The sequence below is a fragment of the Tachyglossus aculeatus genome, chromosome 3 (assembly GCF_015852505.1).
Source record: "Tachyglossus aculeatus isolate mTacAcu1 chromosome 3, mTacAcu1.pri, whole genome shotgun sequence".
Classification (NCBI taxonomy): domain Eukaryota; kingdom Metazoa; phylum Chordata; class Mammalia; order Monotremata; family Tachyglossidae; genus Tachyglossus; species Tachyglossus aculeatus.
In genome coordinates, this window is record NC_052068.1 from 86,116,848 (window position 1) to 86,143,024 (window position 26,177).

The following is a 26,177-nucleotide window of genomic DNA, read 5'->3' on the forward strand; positions in this document are numbered from 1 at the left end:
TGCAGAAATAGGTCATTTGGAGGAGATTAAGTTGAAGCAGGACATGACAGGACTGTCACCTGTGTTCATTTGCGGAGAACAGCCCTCATTTAAATCCCGCAACTCATGCTCTTGGAAACTAGTCCCATAAGCTATTTGAGACTATTATGTGGAAGCACGTCTGGTTCTAAAGAATTCATTGTATGCTCCCTGTTAATAAGCTCGGTATCAGACTCTTAGCTGGTTTATCAGCTTCCCCAGGGGGATTTAGACACATGAAAATGAATATTGGGAGAGTCCATAAGAGATATTGTTCAGAATGAGCTAATTTTATTGGAGCGCTTAAAATGCAAGTTAACACATTTTCCAACAAAATCTACAGATTTCGGTGAAATGGGATGAGATCAGCTTTTTTTCATTTAACTGTTCTTGCGATCAATAGACAGGAAAACAATGCAAAGACATTGGAGTCTGCTACCTCTATGCCATTTACTCTAGTTGATCTTCCCAGATACTGTGCTGCCTTTCACTCTTAAGGTCTATTCCATGGCCTTTATATTCCAACTTCACATCAGCAGGTGCTGCATTTTTACTGAGTTTTTGTCACTGCAGGATATCTCACTACTTCTAAAGAATTAATAGATTTAGCCTGATGTCATGCCTTTTGCGGTCATGCTTGAAATTCCCTCCTTAGCCTGGTTTGGGGGAGAGGGAAGGTGTCAATATGAAGAGTCTTAAAATAGAATCCAAAATAGTTTCTCCTTTGAACCCTGAATCAAATCCTGGATGTGGAAATGTGGAGGGCAGGGCTATAAAATGCCCTGGTCTTCATGTCCACTTCACTGAACATGTCCACTTCACTGAATGTTGGTTGCCTTTGTGCTCTGGTGTCAATCTAATGACACCCTGAACCTAAGAATATTGATTTGGATTCTGCAACCTTGGATGAAGGACCCAACTCCTTCAAATTAGCAGTGGCAGCCAGTGCCCGGTTCGGAAATTAACAACCCCAGAAAAGTTTAGTATGGTTTAAAACTCTAATGTAATTTGGTCACTGGCTGCTGGAATGACTAATTTCAATGACACTGGCTATGTTGTATATAGTCTTTCTTCAGAGATGTGGGGGGAGAGAGAGAGAGGGAGAGAAGCAGTGTGGCCTAGTGGATAGAGCATGGGCTTGGAACTCACAGAGACCTGGCTTCTAATCCCACCTCTGACACTTGTCTGCTAAGTGACCTTGGACAGATCGCTTCACTTTTCTGTGCTTCTGTTACCTCTGCTGTAAAATGGGGATGAAGACTGTGAGCTCTATGTGGGACAGGGACTGTGTCCAACCCGATTACCTTGTATCCACCCCAGTGCATAGAACAGTACCTGGCACATAGAAAGCACTTAATAAATACCACAAGTATTATTATTATTGTTATAATTATTAGAGAGAATGAATGAAAATGAATTGAACTGGAGCAGCAGCTAGGGAAATAGAATCCTTGAGAGTTAGGAATCCCTTCAATTGTTGTTTTATTATCTTCCCTGTAGGCATGCCAGGTGTCCTTATCAATCAATCATATTTATTGAGCACTGTACTGCTTATACATGAGGGAGTGGGGGATGTCTGGCCAGCTGTGGCCCTCTATGCACCTACTGAATGTCTTTGTATCTCTCAATCCCAGACCCACGATGAGCACCTGAACAATTTTTGCAGATTGTTGGGAGTAGAAAACAGCCAGATGGAACACTGGCTTTGCCACCGCAAACTGGTTACAACCTCCGAGACTTACGTGAAGACCATGTCCTTGCAGCAGGTTATCAATGCCAGGAATGCTCTGGCCAAGCACATCTATGCCCAGCTGTTCAACTGGATTGTGGAGCACATCAACAAAGCCCTACACACCACCCTGAAGCAGCACTCTTTCATTGGCGTCCTGGATATCTACGGGTAGGATGGGATTTCTCCCTTTCGTCCTTGTTCTTTGCGATGGCTTGCTTCTCTGCCTGAATGTTTCTCCAAGAGTCATGGTAATGGCATAAAACAACAGAATTTCACATCTGTATTTCATACACATGATTTGTAGGATAAATAATTTGGCCTCAGTCCTCTCAGAGGACTGAGAGGCAGTGGATCTTGTCTCGAGTTCCAATTCTGCCACTGGCCTGCTGTGTGACTGTGGACATGTCACTTAAGCTTTCTGGGCCTCAATTCCACATCTGTAAAATGGGGGTAAGATAGTTGTGAACTCCATGTGGGATGGGAGCTGTGTCTCACAACCATGAATCTTTCCCACACTTAGCCCATATGAAGTGTTTAAAAATGCTGTAACACGTACCCAGCGATTTTTCTGAACTGTAGTGACGATGTTTTGTTTGGGGTTTTGTTTCAGGTTGTAACTGAATCCTAAAACAATTTGGAGGATTGATATTTCATGCAGATATGTGTTACAGGCATGAAATGGCTTAAAACACTGGGGAAAAAAGGAATCATAATTCCAAAAGAGGTCATTTGACTAAATCTGATTTATAGTTTAGTTACACATTAGAGTTTATGGAATCATGATCACTTTAGGTTCCATATTTTGAAAATAGTTTTAATCTTTGATAACACTCAGAGCTGCAAGAGGGACTGAAGAGGGATTTTGTTAAGAGAAGCAGTGTGGTATAGTGGAAAGAGCACGGGCTTGAGAGTCAGAAGTTGTGGTTCTAATTCCGACTGCTACTAATCAGCTGTGTGACTTTGGGCAAGTCAGTTGACCTCTCTGAGCCTCAGTTACCTCATCTGTAAAATGGGGATTAAGACTGTGAGCCCCATGTGGGTCAGCCTAATTACCTTGTATCTACCCCAGTGCTTAGAACAGTGCTCAGCACACTGTAAGCACTTAACAAATGCCATCATTATTATTTATTATTCCTACTGTATTCCATTCCTGCTTGTATTATACGTGAATTTTATCTGTGTAACCAGAGTTTAATTTTACTTTCTTGTGCATTTGCACCTTACTTTTTCACTCCCATGGCTTCAACTGCCATCTCTATGCAGATGATTCCCAAATCTACCTCTCCAGCCCTGATTGCTCACCTTTTCTGCGGTCTCACATTTTCCCCTGCCTTAAGGGCCTCTTTACTTGGACACCTCACAAACACCACGAACTTAACATATCCAAAAGAGAACTCCGTATTTTCCCACCCAAATCCCAACCTCCCTGTTTTTTCCACAACTTTAGATAACACCACTATCCTCCCTGTCTCACTAACCCATTACCTTGGCATTATCCTCGACTAATCTCTCTCATTCAATCTGCATATCCTGTATGACACCAAACTCTGTCAGTTCTGCTTTACAACATCTATAGAATCCTTTCCTCTCCAACCAAACTGAAACTACACTAATCCAAGCTCTTATATCCTGCTTTGAGTACTTCAGCGGCCTCCTTGTTACCTCCCTACCTCCTTTTTCTCTGCTCTCTAGGTCATATTTCATTGTACCGTCTGGATCATTTTTGTAAAGGAAAGAAAAAAACCTCAGGCCATGATTCCTCTCTCCTCAAGGACCTCCAGTGATTGTACAAACATGTCTACATCAAACAGAAACTTCTTCCCGTCAGCTTTAAGGCACTTAATCAGCTTTCTCCATCCTTCCTTACCACACTGATCTCCTTCTGCAGCCCAATCCACACACTTTGCTGCTCTGATGCTGACCTACTCACACTACCTTGAGCTCACCTTTCTTGCCTCCATACCCTTACCCACATCATCCCTCTGGCCTGGAAGTTCTTCCATTTTCATATCTGACAGTGTACCACTCTCACCATCTTCAAAGCCCTCCTAAAATTGCATCTCCTCTAAGAGGCCTTCCCAGATTAAACCCTTACTTCCTCTATTTGCACACTCTTCTGTGTCTCCTGTGCATTTAGGTCTGAACCCCTTAAGTATGGTGATTTTTCACGCCACCCCCAAAGTACTTGTGTACATATCCATATGTAATTTATATTAGTGCCTGACTCCCCCTCTATTCTGTAAGGTCCTAGTGGTCAGGGATTGAATCTACCAAATCTATTGTAATGTACTCTCCCAATTGTTTAATACAGTGCCCTGCACCCAGTAAGTGCTCAGTAAATACCTTTGGTTTGACTGATTTGGATATGATGTTCAGCTTTGGCCATTTCATCATCAAGTCGTTTCATTTGGGTCATTTTATAATCTCTCTGCCAGAATACTGCTTTGCTCCATTTTCAGAAGCTGTTTGCCACTCTGAAGCCTTTAAGTAATGAAGAGTAATGACCTCAGATTAAAAATAAAAGCCTTGACCTTAGTATAGAAATTTAGTCCTGAGAAAAATGATACAACAGTGAAATCTCCTTCATCTAGCAGTAACCCAGGTTACTGGGGTCCAGTGGAGGGTTGGAAAGATCTACTGTGGGAAAAATGGAATGAAAAACCCTATTCGTCTCAGAAGGTTATACTAGAAATTGACTCCTTTAAATCATTCATTCATTTAATCATATTTATTGAGCGCTTACTGTGTGCAGAGCACTGTACTCAGCGCTTGGGAAGTACAAGTTGGCAACATATGGAGATGGTCCCTACCCAACAACGGGCTCACAGTCTAGAAGGGGGAGACAGAAAACAAAACAAAACATGTGGACAGGTGTCAAGTCATCAGAACAAATAGAATTAAAGCTAAATGCACATCATTAACAAAATAAATAGAATAGTAAATACGTACAAGTAAAATAGAGTGATAAATCTGTGCAAACATATATACAGGTGCTGTGGGGAGGGGAAGGAGGTAGGGCCGGGGGGGATGGGGAGGAGGAGAGGAAAAAGGGGGCTCAGTCTGGGAAGGCCTCTTGGAGGAGGTGAGCTCTCAGTAGGGCTTTGAAGGGAGGAAGAGAGCTAGCTCGGCGAGTGTGCGGAGGGAGGGCATTCCAGGCCAGGGGGAGGACGTGGGCCGGGGGTCCACGGTGGAACAGGCGAGAATGAGGTACAGTGAGGAGGTTAGCGGCAGAGGAGCGGAGGGTGCGGGCTGGGCTGTAGAAGGAGAGAAGGGAGGTGAGGTAGGATGGGGTGAGGTGATGGACAGCCTTGAAGCCGAGAGTGAGGAGTTTTTGCTTGATGCGTAGGTTGACAAGGAGCCATTGGAGGTTTTTGAAGTGGGGAGTAACATGCCCAGAGCGTTTCTGCACAAAGATGATCTGGGCAGCAGAGTGAAGTATAGACTGAAGTGGGGTGAGACAGGAGGATGGGAGATCAGAGAGGAGGCTGATGCAGTTATCCAGTCGGGATAGGATAGAGTTTGAACCAGCAAGGTAGCAATTTGGATGGAGAGGAAAGGGAGGATCTTGGTGATGTTGCAGAGGTGAGATCAGTCGGTTTTGGTGACGGGTTGGATGTGAGGGGTGAATGAGAGAGCGGAATCAAGGATAGGCAAGTTTTAGCTCTAACTATAGCTGAGCTCCTAACATTGTGCTTGTGTTCTATTGTAATTCAAGACTGTTGTATTAATTGACAGAGCACCAGAAGCCCCTCAGGCCCTTTGAGGAGCCTGCCCTTGTGAGAGAAATTCCCCATTTCAGGTTTTGATACTAATGTAAAAGACCACATCTTTGTGGCCATTGGAAAGACAAGTCAGTTGTTATGCCAGAGATGAGAAGAAATGGTTAAATGAGCAGACTATTTTCAGGTTGTGCCCTCAAGTTAAAGCCTGATGCCTAGAAAGTTCTAGAGACTAGAATCTACGTGTACCTACCCCAATGCTTAGAACAGTGTTTGACACAGTAAGAGCTGAACAAATACCATTTTTAAAAAATCAATTAATCAACTTATAGTATTTATTGAGTGCCTGCTCTGTGCAGAGCATTGTTCTAAGTACTAAGAGTACCTGCTCTCAAGGAGTTTACAGTCGTGGAGATCTTACAGTCAAATCTAGAAGAATGCATTCGTTTCTTCCAGCACTCCAGAATATTTGGTTTGTTCACTGATGTCAAGGTACCTTATCTATTCTACTGGGGTGGTAACACCTGGTGTTTCTGACATTAGAGAATTCAGTTTATGTTATCAGAAAAATATTAGCTTAGATCACTGAGCTCCAGCACTTAGAACAGTGCTTTGCCCCTAGTGAGTGCTTAATAAATGCCATTATTATTGTTATTATTATTAGAATCATATTCATTTGTTGGGCCTGGGCCTTGAATGTTTCTATCATTCCATAAATGAGAATAGTAGTATTAAGTGCTTCGTACAGAGCACTGTGCTATGTGCTGGGAAAGAAGACACAAACCTGGTCCCTGGTCCTATAGGTGCTTACAGCCGCAGAGTATACGAGAGAAGAGAGGGGACTGGAAACAGACACATAAGAAGTGATGAAACAGTCAAGCAGTAAAACAATATAAAAGATAGGGACACATACTTAAAAACAAAAATTTGTAGGATGCTTTGGCTAGAGAAGAATTTCAGGCTCCTCATGGCTTAGAGTCCAAGGGAAACCTATAGCCCCAGTAATCACTACAGCAGCCATCAGCCTCCCTGAGGTTTTGTAAAAGTGGTGCCAGGCTGCAAGTGCTTTTTTCTTTCCCACCGGGTGTAGGAAGGCAGGATGGGGATGGACTCTCCTTGACGATTCAGCCGAGAGGGTGAGCGGGTTGCTGGGGAGGCAGCATGGCTGACTGACTGGTATGGAAGATGTTGAGGATGCTCTACTGAAACTTTAATCCCACCAGCCCAGCATGTGCAGAGCATATCGGGAAAAAAACGCCTTGAGTGGCATGTAGGAGAAGACCACAGGTATTAGTTTATTTCCTCAGCCGCGATGTAAATGTTGAGTAAATTCACCGATAAATTGTTTTACCCCTGGCATGAATACTTTGAGGCTCTCAAGCCCCCTTAATAAGAATGCTATTTCATTCTTATGATTTGCTTAGTCTTCTGAAGTAGGGCATACCATAGTTAAGGCCACCTAGATGTTGATTTCCCTTGACCCTTTTATTGTAGGAGCGTACAGGAATCACATAAAGTGCAAAAGGTGGCCGTTAATGTGCAAATAATGTAATAAAACCATAATTCTATAATGAGGTATAGTCACCCCTTCATCTACTGGAAAGAGCATGGGTTTGGGAGCCAGAAGACCTGGGTGCTATTTCCAGCTCTGCCCTCGGGCCTGCTGTGCAACCCTGGGCTAGCCTCTCTGGGCCTCAGTTTCCTTATCAGGAAATCGAATCACACCTACATCACCCTATCTAACCAGTATAACGATAAAATAGATTATTTCAAATCAATAGTTTTAGGAAAAACAAAGGCTGTAAGACTTCAAGATGCAGCATTATTATAATGATACTGTGGGATATAAATTATGAGTGCTTATATTGTAATGTTATTTCACTATTATGAATTTAATTCATAATATGTGAATTATGTAGTATAGTATTGTGATGTTATTTCACTTCCCAATACTTGGGGAAGAAGGGAGAAGAAGGACCATCAGGGCAGAACTTGGGTAATGCTTCCGATTCTGCCGACTCTGCAAATGTCACCCGTCCTGCCCAAATAGCCTTTTCCCCTCCTATTTGTCCTTTAATTTTTGTAATTGAATTTACGGTCTCCGAGTGTGTCACGGCTGCCTGAGAGGAAGAGAGATGTCGCTTGGAAGATTTGTCCGCAACCTAAGGGAGAGGGTGCTGAAGTTGTCAGCACTAAAGGTGGAATTCTGTATTCCTTCTCTGGCACAGATGCCTTTGTACGTTGGCTGCGTTCCAGCCTCTGGCTTTTCTGAAGAGGAAGGAAAAGTCCATTTTTATAAAATGAGTTAAAGATCACCATATTCCAGGGCAAAGTGGCCTTAGATCAGACAGCCTGGGGACATGCTTGTCTTCAGATGGATTGCATATCCATTTTTCCTTCTTCCTCCTAGCTGTAAATACTTTTTTGTGTCCATTCCCCTGCTGTTACATTGGAAGCTCCTGATGGCAGGGATGTTTTCTTCTAATTGTACTCTTCCAAGATATTAATAGTAGTATTAATTAATACTATTAGTTATGGTATTTAAGTGCTTACTATGGGCCAGGCACTGTTCTAAGTGTCAGGGTGGTTACAAGCAAATCGAGTTGGGTAGAGTCCCTGTCCCACATGGGGCTCACAGCCTCAATCCCTATTGTACATGTAAGGCAACTGAGACACAGAGAAGTGAAGTGATTTGCCCAAGATCAAACAACAGACAAGTGGTGGAGCCGGGATTAGAACTCATGACCTTCCATCTCCCAGGCCAGTGCTCTATCCATTATGCCATGCTGCTTCTCCATATTGTACTCTGCACATGGCTTGTGCCCTCTAGACTAAGCTCCTTCTAGTCAGTCAGCTGTATTTATGGAGGGCTTATTATGGGCAGAGCACTGTACTAGGCATTCAGGAGAGTATAATATAACAGACAGTCCCTGCCTAGGCTGCTGTAAGCTTGTTGTGGGAAGGGAACATGTCTACCAACTCTATTGTATTGTACTCTCCCAAGTGCTTAATACAGTGCTCTGCAAACAGGAGATGCTCAATAAATGACATTAATGAGGATGCTCAATAATCTTGTGGCTTGTTGGAGGCAGTATGGCCTAGTGAATAGAGCATGGGCTTGGGAATCAGAAGGACCTGGGTTCTAATTTCAGTTCTTCCACTTGTCTGCTGTGTGACCTTGGGCCTGTCACCTCATCTGTAAAATGGGGATTAAGACTTTGAACCTCATGTGGGACAGGAACTGTGTCCAACCTGATTTGCTTGTATCCATCCCGTCGCTTAGCAGTACTTTGCACACAGTAAGTGCTCAATAAATATGGTTGAATGAATGAATGAATGCCTGGCAGATAGTAAGCACTTAAATATTATTATTCCTAGCCTGTTCCCATCAAAGGGGAGAACTTTTCTTCTATTACAGTTTATTTGTAGTGCAGGACTCAGTAACCTCTTTTGTCCTGAGTAACACTGGCAAGTTGAGTAGACATGGTATAGAAAGAGCAAGAATAGGGAAAGGCAGATAGGAAAGAGAGAAATTACAGAAAGAGGTCCTTCCAGGAGGAGTGGGTGTTGGGGGAGAGGTGGTGGAAATATCGTCTCCGCCTCCTCTTAGTTGTAGCAGAGCCCCAAATTGCCTGAATCATTTTCAGTTCCCCTGCTTACGGTTGCCAAAGAGCATCCTACAGAACACCTATAGAATTGTATTCCTATGAGCTGAAGCCCACCTAGCCGAAATTCAGAAGGTGCCTTTTCAAGACCATTTGATTTCAGGACCGTCGAACAAACGATACCCATTCTGAAAAAACAGCAGCAAGCCAGCATCCTTAAATAATGATGGGAACATTTCTAACCGCCATCTGAGTATATTTTTTGCCAATTTCCTGGCTCTCTTGTCCTAGAGGATCAATATATCATCCCCTCAAGAAGGGAAAGAAAAAGGTGACTCATAAAGTTTCCTAATAATGATAATGAAAACAGTATTTCATAAGCACTTACTATGTGTCAAGCACTGTTCCAAGTTCTGGCTAGATACAAGGTATCAGGTTGGACACAGTCCCTGCCCAACATGGGACTCTCAGTCTTAATCTCCTTGTAAATTTGTTATGGGCAGAGAACATGTCTGCTAATTCTGTTGTTCTGTACTCTCCCAAGCACTTAGTTCTGCACACAGTAAATGCTCAATAAATGATTGATTGATTTGACAGATGAGGGAAATGATGCTCAGAGAAGTTAACTGGCTTGCCCAAAGTGTCACAGCAGACAAATGGTAAAGCCAGAATTAGAACCCAGGTCCCTGGCTCCCAAGCCTATGCTCTTTCCACAGTGTTTCTAGGAAACACTGCTTGGCAGCCCTTTAAATATTGGCCCATTGAAACTGATTTACACCCTTCAGTGTGCCATAAGAATGTTAAAGGATTAACCCAAAATCTGACTTTGTGAACAAGTTATATAATCAATCAGTAGTATTTGAGTGCTTACTATGTGTAAACCACTGTACTAAGGGCTTGGGAAAGTACAATACAACAGGATTAGTGGACAAGTTCCCTTCCCATAACAAGTTTACAGTCTAGAGGGAGAGCTAGACACTAATGTAAATAAGGCATTTATAATATGAAATTTAAATATAAGCATGTAAGTGCTGTGGGATTGGGGGTGGGGTGATGAATATCAACTGGCCAAAGGTCACAGACCCAAGTGCATAGATAGATGATGCTGAAGGGAGAGTGAATCAGGGAAAATAGGGCTTAATCAGGGAAGGCCTCTTGGAGGAGATATGACCTTACTAATGCTTTGAAAGTGGGGAAACCTGTGGTCTGGCTTACATGGAAGGGGAAGAAGTTCCATTCAGGCCAGGGGGAGGACGTGGTTTCAAGTGAGCCGAAGGAAGAGAGGCCAGTGTGGATCTGACCCCACCCAAAAGGGCCCTCTCTACTCCAGAACTAGAGGCATTTATTATTTTACCTCCAAAAATAGTTGTCCAGAGCTACTTCTGGTACCAGTGAATAAATACCACAAAGTTTTGTATCCTTTCCCCAAAGGCAGCATTTTCTCTTTCTGCCTAACACATTCCCCATCGGCTGCTTGATGTCTTTCTGCAATCCCAAGGGTTTTATCATTTCTTTGAACCAGGTAGATCCAAAGACATACTTCGGTCCAGTCTTTGAAAACAGGGTCTGTATAATGAAATATTTCTTGCAAGATTTAGGAGGCAGAGAGGTCCCCCAAAACATCTACAGGTGCACACATGTTTTTTTCAGCAACCAGCACCCTTCAGAGGAAAAGAATCATAAAAGTCTAATAAGTATATAAATAATAAACCAGTTATTGATTCATTCTCCTTGTTGCAACATCCCCTCCTCCAGCTGCTCTTGGCTCTAGCTCAGAGAACATTCTTGGGGTTCCCCTCTCCCGCACATTTCTTTGAAATGAGTTAATAAACAAGTTCTCATCTTGGACCCCTACCTGAGGCAGGGTTAGGACCCAGATGGCTGTTTGAAGTCCTTTCCAGTCCTCAGAGTCTCTTAAAAAGGTTTTTGGAATTAGCTGCAGAGGTGAATCAGTTCTAGACCTATTGCCTAATTTCCTTTAGTCTTGGCCTGATTTCTTTTCAACTCTGAACAGATGTTATATTTCATCAATGGAATTTATTCATTCAATCGTATTTATTGAGCACTTACTGTGTGCAGAGCACTGTACTAAGTGCTTGGGAAGTACAAATCGGCAACATATAGAGACGGTCCCCACCCAACAAGGGTTTCAAAGTCTAGGAGAGAGCACTTATTGAGCACTTACCATATGAAGAGCACTCTACTAAGGGCTTGGAAGAGTACAATACAGAGGAATTGGCAGAGACTCTCCCTGCTCACGGTGAGATTATGGTCTAGAGGTAAATGAAACAAAAGCACTCTCCCCTGGGTGTGTGTTTACAGAACACCCCTGACAGTGTTTGCAACTTGCTACATTGAGATATTGGGCTGGAATAAGTGGTGAAATTGCCATAAGAGGGTGAATGAGTGGGTATATATATTGTGGCCTAAAATGAAGAAATTTCCTTTAGTTGGAAAGGAGTGACCGTGGGTATGCATGGTGATCAAGACAGCTGAGGGTATGGATGTGTGTGGGAAAGGATTCTTGTACTCTCCATCAAGCCAGGGGTGACAGTGACGAGAATAACTTTTGAAGTTAGGTGCTGTGGTGGAGCCTGAGGAAGTTTTGAAGTGAATCACTTACGTTCACCTAGCCTTCATTATCAACATGATTGAATTAGCTTGTCATTGTGCCTGGAAATGACAAGACTACCTCTGGGATTCCCAGGGGAGCAGCGTGGAGTTTCCAGTGGCTGTAGGAACACTGTTTTTCTTTTTTGTGTGCTCACTTCTTGCCTGTGCTCCCCTTTAATGGCCTACCTCTGCCCTCCGAAGCTGCTAAGAGAAAATAGATGAGGAGGGGAGAAGAAGGAGGAGAAGAAGCTCTGGAATAAACCAAGTCAGGAGCTTTCCTCTTGAAAACATAACTCAGTGTTTCTTGTAATGCAATCAGGATTCCTTGTGGATGATCATGGGAGAATTTCACTAGAGCGACTGAAATTGGCTTTGAGTTGTCATTAGGCAACAGTGAGGCTTGTGGGCAAGAATCGTCACAGTCACCTCTGGTGTCCTGTAACCATAGTCCCCAAATCTGCTTCTTCATCCTTTTGCCTCCATTACTATGCCCACTTTGTTTTAATGGTCTAAAGCGCCTATTTTGTGCCAGGCATTGTACTAAGTGCTGGGATAGATGCAGGTTAATCAGTTTGGACACAGCCCCTGTCCCACAGGGCTCAGTCTTAATCCCCATTTTACAGATGAGGTAACTGAGGCACAGAGAAGTTAAGTGACTTGCCCCAAGACACACAGCTGACAATTGGCGGAGCCGGGATTTGAACCTCTGACTCCAAAGCCTGTGCTCTTTCCACTGAGCCACGCTGCTTCTCATCTCATCTCATTTTAGAGGGATAAGATGGGAATGGGGAGTGTGGGAGCTTTTGGGAGATCTGGAACAAAAATAATTGAGCAGTGCTGCTCTACCCTCTCCTCTTCCCTCCCCTCTCTGGCCCTCCCCCAATTTGAGGAGTGAATACACTGGTCATCCCAGAGCAATTAGCCACCCCAGACCAAAGCCATTCTTTAAGGCTCTGTTAAGGGGCCTGCAGGACTTTTCTCAGTTGGGTGGTAGTTTGAAATTAATAGGAAACAGCCTAGCAGTTTCAAAACAGGGTTTTTCTTTTCACATTACATTAAGCAAGTGTTTCCATCCACAGTTTTGATTAATTGCATAGGCAGAGAGCTCTTACTCCATCCCCCATCCCTCCAGGCTGCAGGGGAAAAAAAGGGCTTCAGTTGGGTAAAAATACACTTTCATTTGTCTTTGACTTCAGAGTTCAAATTGCTGAGGAGGCAGGGACATTGCTGCTGTTGCTGTGTGAGCCGGTTGTTGGCTGAGAAACCGGGCGAAGTGGAGAGAAAGATGGGGTAGAGGATGGATTGTAGTGGACCGAATGGCCATTTGACCCTCTCTCTGACCACAACCAGTCTGGCTCAGGCCAAACTGAGTGGGTTCAGATCCACGCTGGCCACCTTTACTTCTGCTCACCCCTTCTCCAGGTGGTCCACAGGGCTCCTGACTGACTCTCTGTTAGCCCCAGGGTGCGATAGCCTGACCTCCCGAGGCCCAGGAGGATTGGCGTGTGAATTTCCCCTAAGGAGAATGAGAAATTGCTAGTTGAGCCCAACTGGGAACTCCCTGGCATGAATACTTCAAGACATGCCCATGAGGCTGAAGGAGAGGATTCTTTATGATGAGAAAATAATAAAATGGGGCTGCACTGCATCTCTGCAGAAAGCACTGCGGTTCACTGACAGATGTTCAGAATATTTGAAAGTTAAAATGAAACTTCTGAGTCCAGACAGGTGAGGCCTCTGCCTCTAGATCCAGCATAGGAATGTATCTCCTGTCTTTAAAGGCTTCATAGCTGCCTGTCCGGTGGCTGACCACCCAAATTTTTAAGACATCTTCCTGTATATTCAAAGTAAATCCGTCATGTTGCAATTTCACCTCATTTCCTTCCATTTTCTCCTTAGTAGTGGTGAACTGCGGGTCCATCATCCTCTGATACTTTGTACAGACGTTGTCTAAATGTGGGCAAGGAACATATCTACCAACCTGTTGCATTGCACTCTCCCAAACATTTAGTACAGTGCTCTGCACACAGTAAACACTCAGTAAATACCTGTACTCTCCCAAGTGCTTAGTACAGTGCTTTGCACCCAAGAAACACTCAAAAAATATGATTGATCATGTCATCCAGATATTTCTTTCCCAGCGCTCAAAACATTGCTTTGCACTTAAGTACTTAAAAAATATTCTTACTACTACTATGGCTTCCTAGGCTGGAAAGGCTCTTATCCAGCTTCTCTCCACCTTTTCTTCAGGTCCAGGTGGGTTAGTTCCTTCAGTTTTCCTCAGAGGTCCCACATGCCAACCACTTAATCAGTCAATGATATTTATTGGCATTCGCTGTGTGTTCTAAGCCCTTGGGAGAGAGTAAAATCGGGTTGGTAGACACAGTCCATCTTCAGTCATTGGCATATTTGTAAACTGAGGCTCTTGAGAGTTTCTGCTGTCATTTAGCAGTGTGGCTTAGTGGAAAGAGTCCGAGCTTGGGAGTCAGAAGTCGTGGTTTCTAATCCCAGCTCTGCTGTTTGTCAGCAATGTGACTTTGGGCAAGTCACTTAACTTCTCTGTGTCTCAGTTCCCTCATCTGTAAAATGGGGATTATGAAATGTCCCACATGGGACAACCTGATCACCTTGTTTGTACCCCAGTGCTTTAAACAGTACTTGGCACATAGTGAGCGCTTAATAAATACCCAACGCTTAAACCAGTGCTTGGCACACAGTAAGCGCTTAACAAATATCATAATTATTATTCTTCTTTCCAAAGAGATTTGTAATTATCAGTCATTCCTCACTGAATCCCCAGAAACAAACATTTGGTTCATATTACCCAGGGGAGGATGTTGTATCTGAGAGCCTGCCTGTAATATCCTAGTAGTCTCTTCCACTTCTTCCTCCAGATTCCATTCTCTCTGCTCCTCCCAAATGTCATGTAAGTATGCTGGATGTGACATTACTGAGATTGATTTTACAGAAAAAGGGGTGAAATCCAATTCTAGCAGTTTTAGAAATTTCTTTGTGACATTTTAATATGAACTATGAATTGATCCATTGCATTGAGTTAAAAAAAGTCACTGCAGTGATTGGGAAGCATTCTGATGAATATAAATTCATTGAAAATAAAAAATTGTCACGTCACTTAAGCCCTGGCTCTTCTTACAATCAATTCTCTTCCAGAGTTTAAATGTGGAAGAGAATCCTCACTTATCTGTAGCCTCCTATGTTACAGTAATTACATTTGATGGCAGGAGAATTGTTACTAGATAATATCCTGGAAATAGGGAAATTATGAACTAATTTCAGGCCATCTTAAATTAATGAGAATGTTCTTCCAGGAGAGTTACAAATGTAAACGTTTCAGAGTGACAAGTGGAAAGGATTTAAATCCTTTATCAGTCCAAGGCAGCCAGACTCCACCAGCTCGCCCGACTCCTATGATCTGACCAGTTGCCAGGTTGAATCTACCACCTTCCCTTTCAGATTTTATTAATTGAATACTCACCCCTGATCTTGCCATCCATTTTTCTGTTTCCAAGAGTGAGGAGGTCTGCATCTCTTTGGGCCTGCAGCCTCAGGCTCTCTGGGAGCAATTGGCTCAGGAAAGGTGACTGCTTGATTGAAATAAATTCAGAGCAGGTAGTGCCACGTAGAGTCCACAATGTTATTTCAAGTGCCCCTTCACTCCCCATCCGATTTGGACTCCTCTTGATCCCACAGCCCCTCTGGGGGCCTTTAAGGAGGTGCCTTGGGCCTCTTTGCTCCTTGGATAAGCAAAGTATTCTCCTGTTTCTTCTCACTGTACGAGAAGTTCCCAAATCCCATCTCCCCTCCTCTACCTCCCCCTCATCACTCAATAATATTGGTGCCATTTTTTAAAATAGCATTTGTTAAGTACTTACTATGTGCCAGATGCTGTACTAAGCTCTGGTGTAGACACAAGTTAATCAGGTTGGACACAGTCCAAGTCCTATGTTTTAATCCCCATTTTACAGAAAGTGACTTGCCCATGGTCACAAAGCAGACAAGTAGTGGAGCCAGGATTAGAACTCAGGTCCTTCTGACTCCTAGGCGTGTGCTTTGTTCACTAGACCATACTGCTTCTCACGCTGTGTCTAGCTGGGTTTTCAGTTATCTCCCTCGTAGGCACACAGTACATACTGTTGAAACTGGTAATTTTGGCCCCGCTTATCACTTGATTTCTTCTCAACCCTCTAAGCACCCTACTACCCACATTCATCACTTTGGAAGCTTCCACTGTTCACTCAATCAATCAGTTTTATTTGTTGAGTACTTACTGTTTGCAGTGAACTCCTCTCTAAATGAAGAACAAAAGGAAGCCACGAGAAAGCTTTGATCTGGGATCCAAAACTGAGATAGCAGATCTTCTCATCGATTTTGGATTCCACCTGGAGTTCCCCCCCAGCTCTTCCCCAGACTGTGCCTCTTTTGTCACCCAAAGCTCCACTCAAAATTTAACCACGTCATGAAATCTTCCCAGTTTAGCCTCCGTATCTCTCCAAATACCTTCCAGAACACTTAGCACTTGTAAAAATGCTCATTTTCATGTTCATAGCACCACAATAATGAATTTAGGAATCCTGGCATTAAAATACGCATAGTAGGAAAGGAATTAAACCAACACAATTTCTGTATACCCGATTTTCAGATTAACAAACACTTCTAGGATCCCTTCAGGGGCAGCAGTAAAAGAGGTTTTTATACCCTCTCTGACAGAAATATTTGTGCTTCCTGTTGTGTTTTTTATGGGCCATTGATGATCAAGGTATGCGGGTGTTGTCGTCAACTCTAGCTCTGTACAAATCTTTCCTTGTGCTGGTGTTTGAGTGTTTGTCTTTGCTCCCCCACTGCATTTTAAACACTTCAAAGATGGAGACTGTGTCATCTTCATCTGCTGAGAAGGTCACAGTGCTTATTACCACTCTGTACACACAGTGGGTGTGCAATCCATGGTGTTGATTGAATGGTTCCTACTGCCAATCCCTCAAGGAGCCCCCAATCTATCCACCTCACTTTTTCACTTAATCCAGTGGAAAACCTTCTCAACCAGTGGTATTTCTTGAGCAGTTACTGTGTGTGTAGAGCACTGTCCTAGACAATTTGGAGACTACTATATAGTAGGGGTGATAGACATGATCCCTGCTTGCAAGGGTCTTACTTCTTAGCCGTCAGTTTGCCCATTCAGATGAGGAGTGATAGTCAGGGTTATGTTGGGGTGTATGTAATACATGTGATGCTGTAATAATCTCCCACTCCCTTCTGCGTCACCCTGATTTTCTCCCTTTGCTCTCCCCCGCCGCCACCACCCCAGCCCCACGGCACTTATGTATATATCTGTAATTTTATTTATTTACTTGGATGTCTGTCTCCTCCACTGTAGACTGTGAGCTCATTGTGGGCAGGGATTGTCACTGTTTATTGTTGTATTGTACTTTTCCAAGCACATAGTACAATGCTCTACACACAGTAAACACTTAATAAATGTGATTGAATGACTGAATGAATGATAATAGTAATAATAGTCTTTAAGTGCTTACTACGTTCCAAGCACCATGCTAAATGCTGGGATAGAGACCAGTTAATGAGGATGGACTCTGACACAGCACCTCATCCTCAGGAGGCTCACAAGTTAATATTGGAGGGAGAACAGGTACTTAATCCCCCATTTTGCAAATGATGAAACTGAGGCACATTATTGGAGCAGTAGCTGGAGCTATTAAGTGACAGTGAAGGTGAAATGATCTGTGTCGTCTTTGTCTCTGTCTGGAACGGTAAGCGCTTAGTACAGTGCTCTGCACACAGTAAGCACTCAATAAATACGATTGATTGATTGAAAGATGCCCTTGCAGGTGACCCCAGCAAAGCCCAGGGCAGGTCACACCATACTGAAGGTTTGAGATTGAAGTCCCTCCGCAGTTGGGCCCATGAGCTTGCGAGGAGCAAGATACCACTTGCAAAAATCCCAGACTCTGGGTATAATTTCACCCCCTGAGTGATGAGGAACATCACAGTTAGTGTGCGGTGAAGTTGCTAGGGAGGTGATACCAACTCAACCACCCCATAGTAAAATCTCTTTTATTCTCATCTTTATCAGCCATGATATTTATTGAGTGTCTACTGACTGCAAAGCACTGTACTGAATGCTGGGGAGAGTGAAACAGAAGCAAAACACGGGCTGGACATGGTCATTGTCTCCCTTAGGGCTCACGGTCTTAATCCCTATTTTACAGATGAGGTCAATGAGGCATAGAGATTTAAGGTCACGCAGCGGATGAATGATGGAGCTAGGATTAGAACCCAGATCCTTATGACTCCTAGGCCCTTGTTCTATCCACTAGACCACACTGCTTCTGTTTACACACCTGGGGTTCTGGGGCTTCGTCAGGCTTCCATGAGGAGGAGGATTTTAGGAGGGCTTTGAGGTGGATTTTGATGGGGCAGGATGATCCAGATCGACCTGAGCAGGGCATCAGAGGTTGAAGAGTCAAAAGTGAGGTACAGTTAGGAGAGGAGCTGGGAAGTAGTGAAGAGTAGCAGGTAAAGAGAGCAGCTATGTGGGGAAAGCTGAAAGACTGCCTTAAAGTCACTGGAAAGGAATTTCTGCTTAATGTGGCAGGAAATGGGTGGCCATTGGAAGTTTCTGAGGCTTGGGGAAATGTGACATTTCAGAAAGATAACCTGTGCAGCAGTGCGAAGTATAGACTGAAGGGGGAAAATAGCTGGAGCCCCTGAAATCAGGAAGGAGACCGATTCAATGATTTAACCAAAATAGAGCCAAATGGAAACTCATTACCATTGACTTTAAAATACTCAATCAGCTCTCCCCTTCCTACCTTACCTCAGATTTCGTATTACAGCCTATCTGCACACTTCACTCCTCTAATAATAATAATGATGGTATTTAAGTACTTACTATGTGTCAAGCACTGCTCTAAGCACTGAAGGATATACAAGATAATCAGGTTGTCCCATATGGGGCTTGCAGTCTTTAATCCCCATTTTCCAGATGAGGTAACTGAAGCCCAGAGAAGTTAAATGCGCATCAGGCAGAAACTCCTCACCCTGGGCTTCAAGGCTGTCCATCACCTCGCCCCCTCCTACCTCACCTCCCTTCTCTCCTTCTACTGCCCAGCCCGCAACCTCTGCTCCTCCACCACTAATCTCCTCACTGTGCCTCGTTCTTGCCTGTCCCGCCGTCGACCCCCGGCCCACATCATCCCCCGGGCCTGGAATGCCCTCCCTCTGCCCCTCCGCCAAGCTAGCTCTCTTCCTCCCTTCAAGGCCCTGCTGAGAGCTCACCTCCTCCAGGAGGCCTTCCCAGACTGAGCCCCTTCCTTCCTCTCCCCCTTGTCCCCTTCTCCATCCCCCCATCTTACCTCCTTCCCTTCCCCACAGCACCTGTATATATGTATATATGTATATATGGTTGTACATATTTATTACTTTATTTATTTATTTATTTTACTTGTACATTTCTATCGTATTTATTTTATTTTGTTGGTATGTTTGGTTCTGTTCTCTGTCTCCCCCTTTTAGACTGTGAGCCCACTGTTGGGTAGGGACTGTCTCTATGTGTTGCAAATTTGTACTTCCCAAGCGCTTAGTACAGTGCTCTGCACATAGTAAGCGCTCAATAAATACGATTGATTGATTGATTGATTGATTAAATGATTTGCCCAAAGTCACACAGCTGACATGTGGCGGAGCAGGGATTAGAACCCACGACCTCTGACTCCTAAGCCTGTGCTCTTTCCACAGGGTCATGCTGCATCTCTAATGCCAATCTACTCATTATACCTCAATCTCATCTACTTTGCCACCAAACCTTTGCCCACCTCCTCTCTCTGATGTGTAACGCCCTCTTTTTTTTAATTGTATCTGTTAAACACCTACTATGTCCCAGGCATTGTATTAAGCGTTGTGGCAGTACAAGCTAATCAGGTTGGACACAGTCCATGTCCCACGTGGTGCTCACAGTCTTAATCCCCATTTTACCAGTGAGGTAACTGAGGCACAGAGAAGTGAAGTGACTTACCCAAGGTCACACAGCAGACAAGTGGCAAAGCTGGGATTAGCACCCAGGTCCTTCTGATTCCCAGGCCCATTTTCTATTCACTAGGTCATGCTGCTTCTCTCCCCATCCATATATGATAGACCTTTACTCTCCCCACCTTCAAAGCGTTATTAAAATCACGTCACCTCCAAGAGACCTTTCCCAACTAACCCCTTTTTCTCTACTCCCTTTCCCTTCTGCATCACTTATTCACTTGGATCTGTACCCCACTTGATATTTACCCCATCCTTAGCCCCTCAGCACTTTATGTACATATTTACTTGTATTAATTTCTGTCTCCCCCATTAGCCTGTGAACAACTTATGGACAGGGAGCGTGTCTACCAACTCAGTTGTATTGTACTCTCCCAAGCACTTAGTACAGCACTTTGCTCACAGTAAGTGCTCAATAAATACCACTAACTGTGATGAGAGCTTGAGCCAGGGGAGTAGCTGTGCGAGTGGAGAGAAAAAGGTGGATCCAGGAAATTTGGTGAAAGATGAACTGCCAGGATTTAGCAGGTGAATGAATCTGAGAGCTGAATGACAGTGAGTTATGGAGTATGACCTCAGCTGATAGACTGGGGAAGTCTGATGACTATGGTGTTATTGACAGAGATAGAAAAGTTAGGAAGAGTAAAATTGGCTTAATTTTGGACATAGACATTATAACATAGCTAAATTTCTCATCTGAGTACAGTGCTCTGCACACAGTAAGCGCTCAATAAATACGATTGATTGATCTGTTACTGACAGCACAGTTCTGGGTAACTTTTATAAAAAAACTGCATATCCAGTTTTGGACATGTGTAGTTTGAGTTGTCAGTGGGACATCCAAGTAGAGATGCTGTGCAGGTAGAAGGAAAATGTAACACTGCAGAGAAGAGAGATCAGGGCTGGAGATGTAGATTTGGAAATCTTGCACACAGAGATGGTAGATGCTAGTACAATAAATACTTTCAGTTACTTAATTATGGAGTTTAAGTGCCTTATATGTGATGAGCACTCATTCTCTGCAGTCTCACACTTCTTCCTGCCTTGAGGACATCTCTACTTGGATGTCCTGCTGACTCCGCAAGCTAAACATGTCCAAAATGGAACTCCTTACCTTCCCACACAAACTTGTCCTCCCCACGACTTTCCCATTACTGTAGACAGCACCACCATCCTCCCTGTGTCACAAGCCTGTGACCTTGGCATTATGATGGAATTATAAGGACCCATTCATTCAATTGTATTTATGGAGTACTTAATATATGCAGAGCACTGTACTAAGCCTATGGGAGAGTATGTCAACAGCAAGCAGAAATGTCTGCCCACAATGAGCTTACAGTCTAGAGGTGGAGAGACAGACATTAATATGGAAAAATAAAGTACAAATATGTTCATAAGTGCAGTGGGGCTGGGAGAGGGGAAGAACAGAAGAAGCAAGTCAGAGCGACGCAGAAGGGAGTGGGAGAAGAGGAAAGGGGATGCGTAGGGAAAGCCTGCTGGAGGAGATGTGCCTTTCAGTAAGGATTTGAAGGGGGAAAGAGTATCCGTCTGTCAGATTTGAGGGTTGTGGGCATTCCAGGCCAGAGGCAGGATGTGGATGAGGGGTTGGCAGCAAGGTAGGTGAGATCGATGCACAGTGAGAATATTAGCATTAGAGGAGAGACATGTGCGGACTGGGTTGTAGTAGAGTAACAAGGTGAGGTAGGAGGGGGAAAGGTGATGGAGTGCTTCAAAGCCAATGGCGAGGTGTTTTGTGTGATGTGGAGATGGATGGGCAACCTCTGGAATTTTTTGAGGAGTTGGGGGACATTTCCTGAACGTTTTTCTAGAAAAATAATCTGGGCAGCAGAGTGAAATATGGACTGGAATGGGGAGAGACAGGAGGCTGGGAGGTCAACAAGGAGGCTGATGCAGGAATCCAGGCAGGATAGGAGGAGTGATTGTATTAATGTGGTAGCAGTTCGATGGAGAGGGAAGGGCAGATTTTAACGATGGTGTGAAGGTGGAGCTGACAGGATTTAGTGATGGATTGAATATGTGGGTTGAATGAGAGAGGGGAGTCAAGGATAATGACTCATCTCTCGTTTTGTGTGTATCCACCCCACTGGTTCATAGAGTGCCTGGCACATGGTGAATGCTTACCAAATACCACAATTATTATTATTATTAGTTTTCTATTTTGTTTTTTGTGTGCAGATTTGAAACCTTTGAAGTGAATAGCTTCGAACAGTTTTGCATCAACTACGCAAATGAAAAACTCCAGCAGCAGTTCAACTCGGTAAGCTTGGCTTTCCCACTCAGGGGAGCAAACATTAATTAGCGTTGCCAGCTCTGGCCCAAGTCCTTTGCCTCCTGGCTCTGCCCCCACATAAAGCAGAACTGCTCTCATTCATTTACAGAGTTATGGTATTTATTAAGTTCCTAGTGGGAGCAAAGCATTGGACTAAGTGCTGGAGTAGATCCAAGATAAGTAGATTGGCACAGTCTCACAGTCTGAAAAATAGGGTGAGAAGGTATTTTATCTCAGTTTTGTAGATGAGAAACTGAAACCCAGAGACATTGAGTGACTTGTCCAAGGTAACATAGTAGTGGGATTAGAACTTCCAGATCTATGCTCTGCCTAATAGTAATAGTAATAATTTGTTCATGGTATTTGTTAAGCAAATGTGCCAAGCACTGCACTAAGCACTGAGGTAGCTAGAGGCTAATAATGGTATTTGTTAAGCGCTTACTATGTGCAAAGAGCACTGTTCTAAGCGCTGGGGGGAATACAAGGTGATCAGGTTGTCCCACATGGGGCTCACAGTTTTAATCCCCATTTTACAGATGAGGTAACTGAGGCACAGAGAAGTTAAGTGACTTGCCCAAAGTCACAGAGCTGACAAGTGGTGGAGCCGGGATTAGAACCCACGATCTCTGACTCCCAAGCCCGGGCTCTTTCCACTGAGCCACGCTGCTTAGGTGAAGCCTGTCCTGTCCCCATCCCACAAGGGGCTCACAGTCTGCTTCCCATCATGTGATTCAGGAAGACTCTCCTGAAGCTTTAGATCAGTGGTTCCCACTCATCCACAAGGCTATCTGGCCCAATTTCAGGTGCTAAATGTATGCCACAATTGGCAATTGATAGTCCCAGCACCTCTGGATTTGGTGCTTTGTAGCCTTGCAAGCTCTGATCTTTGCATTTCAGGCCCAGTAAAAAGAAAATCTATGTTTTATATTCCTAAACTTGCAAGATGTTGCAAACGTATAACCCTCATGCGGTGCCATACTTGTTCTGACAGTACGTTTGGCAGTGTTATAGTTATTATCAGTAATGCTGACAATAATGTTGCTGCGTAGTCTAAATTGAGGAACATTTAAAATGTAAGATTCAATCCCTTGAGCTCTGGAACCCCTCGGAAAATAAATTGAGCCGTACCCCAGTCTGAGCACATTGTTCTTCCAGACCACATGGAAGAGTAGGTTTTAGTCTGGTTTCTCACACAGTTTGATCACCAAATGAAAGTAGCTGGAACTCACTGTTCTTACTGTAAATCAAAGTCTGAAGTAGCAACACTGTCCCACTCAAGCAGTTGGGTTCTTTGTCTGCCTAAGAGCCCAACCTTGCTGAGAAAATGATCTTATTTGGCTCATCCGCAGAGGCCCTTTGGTTCTGGAGAGTGGGGTGGGGGTTTAGTTGCATGAGAAGGCACAGCTGAACAAGTTACCTTGGAGTAACCCTGAGAAGCAGCACAGGTCTGGAACTTGAAAGGTTCTGGGTTCTAATCCTAGCTCCACCATTTAGCTCCTGGTTCCACCACTTGTCTACTATGCTACCTCTGTAGGTCAGAAACTGAGAAGAAAGGGTTTTAAAGAAAAACCAAGTGGAATAAGAAAAATAAACAGCCCCAAACTACTCTGTGCCTCAGTTACTTCATCTGTAAAATGGAGATTAAGACTGTAAGCCTCATGCGGGACAGGGGCTGTGTCCAATTTGATTAGCTTGTATCTATTCCAGCACTTAGTACAGTGTCTGGCATATAGTAAGTGCTTAACAAATACCATAAAAAGTTAAGTTTTCCCTATCTGTGTACACATCTGATTGGCTGATTTCCCAAGACTGAGCAAGGAACATTCGGTCTTCTGGAGACCAGGATATCTCTTAATGCCCAAATCTTCGCCAGTTCATTTCCTATGTGGATAAACCTTCCTCTGGCACTCTGAACTCATGGTAGGTGCTTAATTAATACTTGCTGGTTAGCAATCAATCAATCATATTTATTGAGCACTTACCGTGTGCAGAGCACTGTACTAAGCAGTGGAATATGGGTGTGAAGGGTGAATTTTAAGAAAAGGAGGCCCTTTCAGGTGGTCATGTTCTCTTTTCTTTTTGATTCCAGCATGTTTTCAAACTGGAGCAAGAGGAGTATATGAAAGAGCAAATTCCCTGGACCCTTATAGATTTTTACGATAACCAGCCTTGTATCGATCTAATAGAAGCTAAACTGGGTATCTTGGACCTGCTGGATGAAGAATGTAAGGTAAAACTGATATTTTCTAAGATGTTTTTCAGGTCAGGGGAAGGAAGGAGAAAGAAAGGACATTCTACTGGATCTCAGACCTGCCCCCTCCTTTTTAGAAAACATGACAAGTAGGTTTTGGATTCTGCTGATGGCAAGCACAAATAGAATAATAATAATAATGGTATTTGTTAAGCGCTTACTATGTGCAAGCACTGTTCTAAACACTGGGGAGGTTACAAGGTGATCAGGTTGTCCCACGGTGGGCTCACAGTTTTAATCCCCTTTTTACAGCTGAGGTAACTGAGGCACAGAGAAGTTAAGTGACTTGCCGAAAGTCGCACAGCTGACAGTTGGCTGAGTTGGGATTTGAACCCATGACCTCTGACTCCAAAGACCATGCTCTTTCCACTGAGCCATGCTGCTTCCCTTAGAAGGGGGATTCAGCATCTTCTGGTGTTCCCCATTAAACCACTGGTTCTGTTCATGTTTTCACTACCAAATTACAGCCTGCTATCTAATATTGAGTACCCTAGAGTTTCTCAAAAGAGAAGTTACAGTTCAGCAGCTGTTTGTCTTGTGTTCGGTTGTGGTTTATGTTGGTTTAGAGATATATTTTTTTTTCCTTCAAACTGCTTACCCATTCCTTCATTGAATGTCGTATTTTCTTTCTACATGTGTTAATTAATGGTATCACAAGACAGAGAAATAGAGTATGTAAACTAATGGGACACAAACTTTTTAACTTTTGCAAAAGTTTGGATCTTAATGTTAGAACTGAAGAGCAGAAAGGCTTTTATTTTGTGTGGTGTCACATCCCATCAAGGAGAGACCTTGTATTACTGATTAATGGGCCCAATTTGGGCACACTTTTGTCTCCAGAAAGAAAACAGGCTGTAGGTCAGAAACTGAAGAGACAGGGTTTAAAGAAAAACCGAGTGGAATGAGAAAAATAAACAGCCCAAAACAGTGAAATCTATCAATTAGTGCTTTTCTTCTTCTTTAATCCCTTGATATTGACCCCACCCTCAACCGCTCAACAAGAATATACATATCCTTATACCCTGCCATTTCTTAATCTGTATTTATTTCAATGTCTGTCTCGCCCTCAAGACTGAAAGCTCATTGTGGGCTGGGATTGCATCTACTAACTGCCAGTTCTTTGCCAACATTAAGCACTTAAATACTATTGATTGATTGGTAACTAAATCTCTGTTGCTTTTGTGCTTGGGTTTACTATGGGAACGGAAGCACCAGAAAGCTGAGATCAGAGCAAAGATTCTCTGACCCTCCACATTATCTCTGCAGGTTATGCACAATTCTGGCAAAAATAACCACATCCTACACCAATCAATGGTATTTAACACTTTACTGTGTGCAGAACACTGTACTAAGCACTAGGAGAGTAAAATATAGCAGAGTTGGTAAACATATTCCCTGCCCACAGTGAGCTTACAGCCTATATTTAGGTTTTAATTTCTTTCTATCTGGATGGGGCTTCACATGCTCAGTTAAATTGGTGTTTTTTTTCTGGTGTGTTTCTTGTTCACACTGAAGAGCCAGTGCCAGGGAAGAACCAGAGGGCCTACTGGTCTGATTCATTCCTGATGTGTGGCATTTATTGGCTGCTTTCTAGAAGCCCTCTTTCTTCTCCTAAATTGAGTTCTGGAGAATAATGTGTCCAAAACAGTTCAGACTACATCTGGTCTGGCTATTCCTCGTGTGCAAGCTTGGTGAATTGGCCATATTAATTGGATGGCTCTTCAGCCCTTCACTTAGTCTTTTCTGGCAGATAGACAGTTTTCCTTTTGGGGCTTTTCAAGTATGACAGATTGCCTGTAAGGAGGGCAGGTTTCTGAGAGGCAGCCTAGGCTGAGAACTCTTTACTAGAAGGGTTTATGGATAATTTTGACTAAACCCTTGTTTGTCAGCC

At 43.6% G+C, this 26,177-nt stretch overlaps 1 protein-coding gene across 1 annotated transcript in view; it reads left to right on the forward strand.

The window, feature by feature from the left end:
• Positions 1–26,177, forward strand: part of MYO5B (myosin VB) — a 382,924-nt gene that overhangs the window by 218,693 nt on the left and 138,054 nt on the right. Inside the window, exons 10-12 of the mRNA XM_038743484.1 lie at positions 1,653–1,918; positions 21,942–22,023; positions 24,125–24,265. Coding sequence (XP_038599412.1) covers positions 1,653–1,918; positions 21,942–22,023; positions 24,125–24,265 — 489 coding nt within the window. The remainder of the gene's footprint in view (positions 1–1,652; positions 1,919–21,941; positions 22,024–24,124; positions 24,266–26,177) is intronic.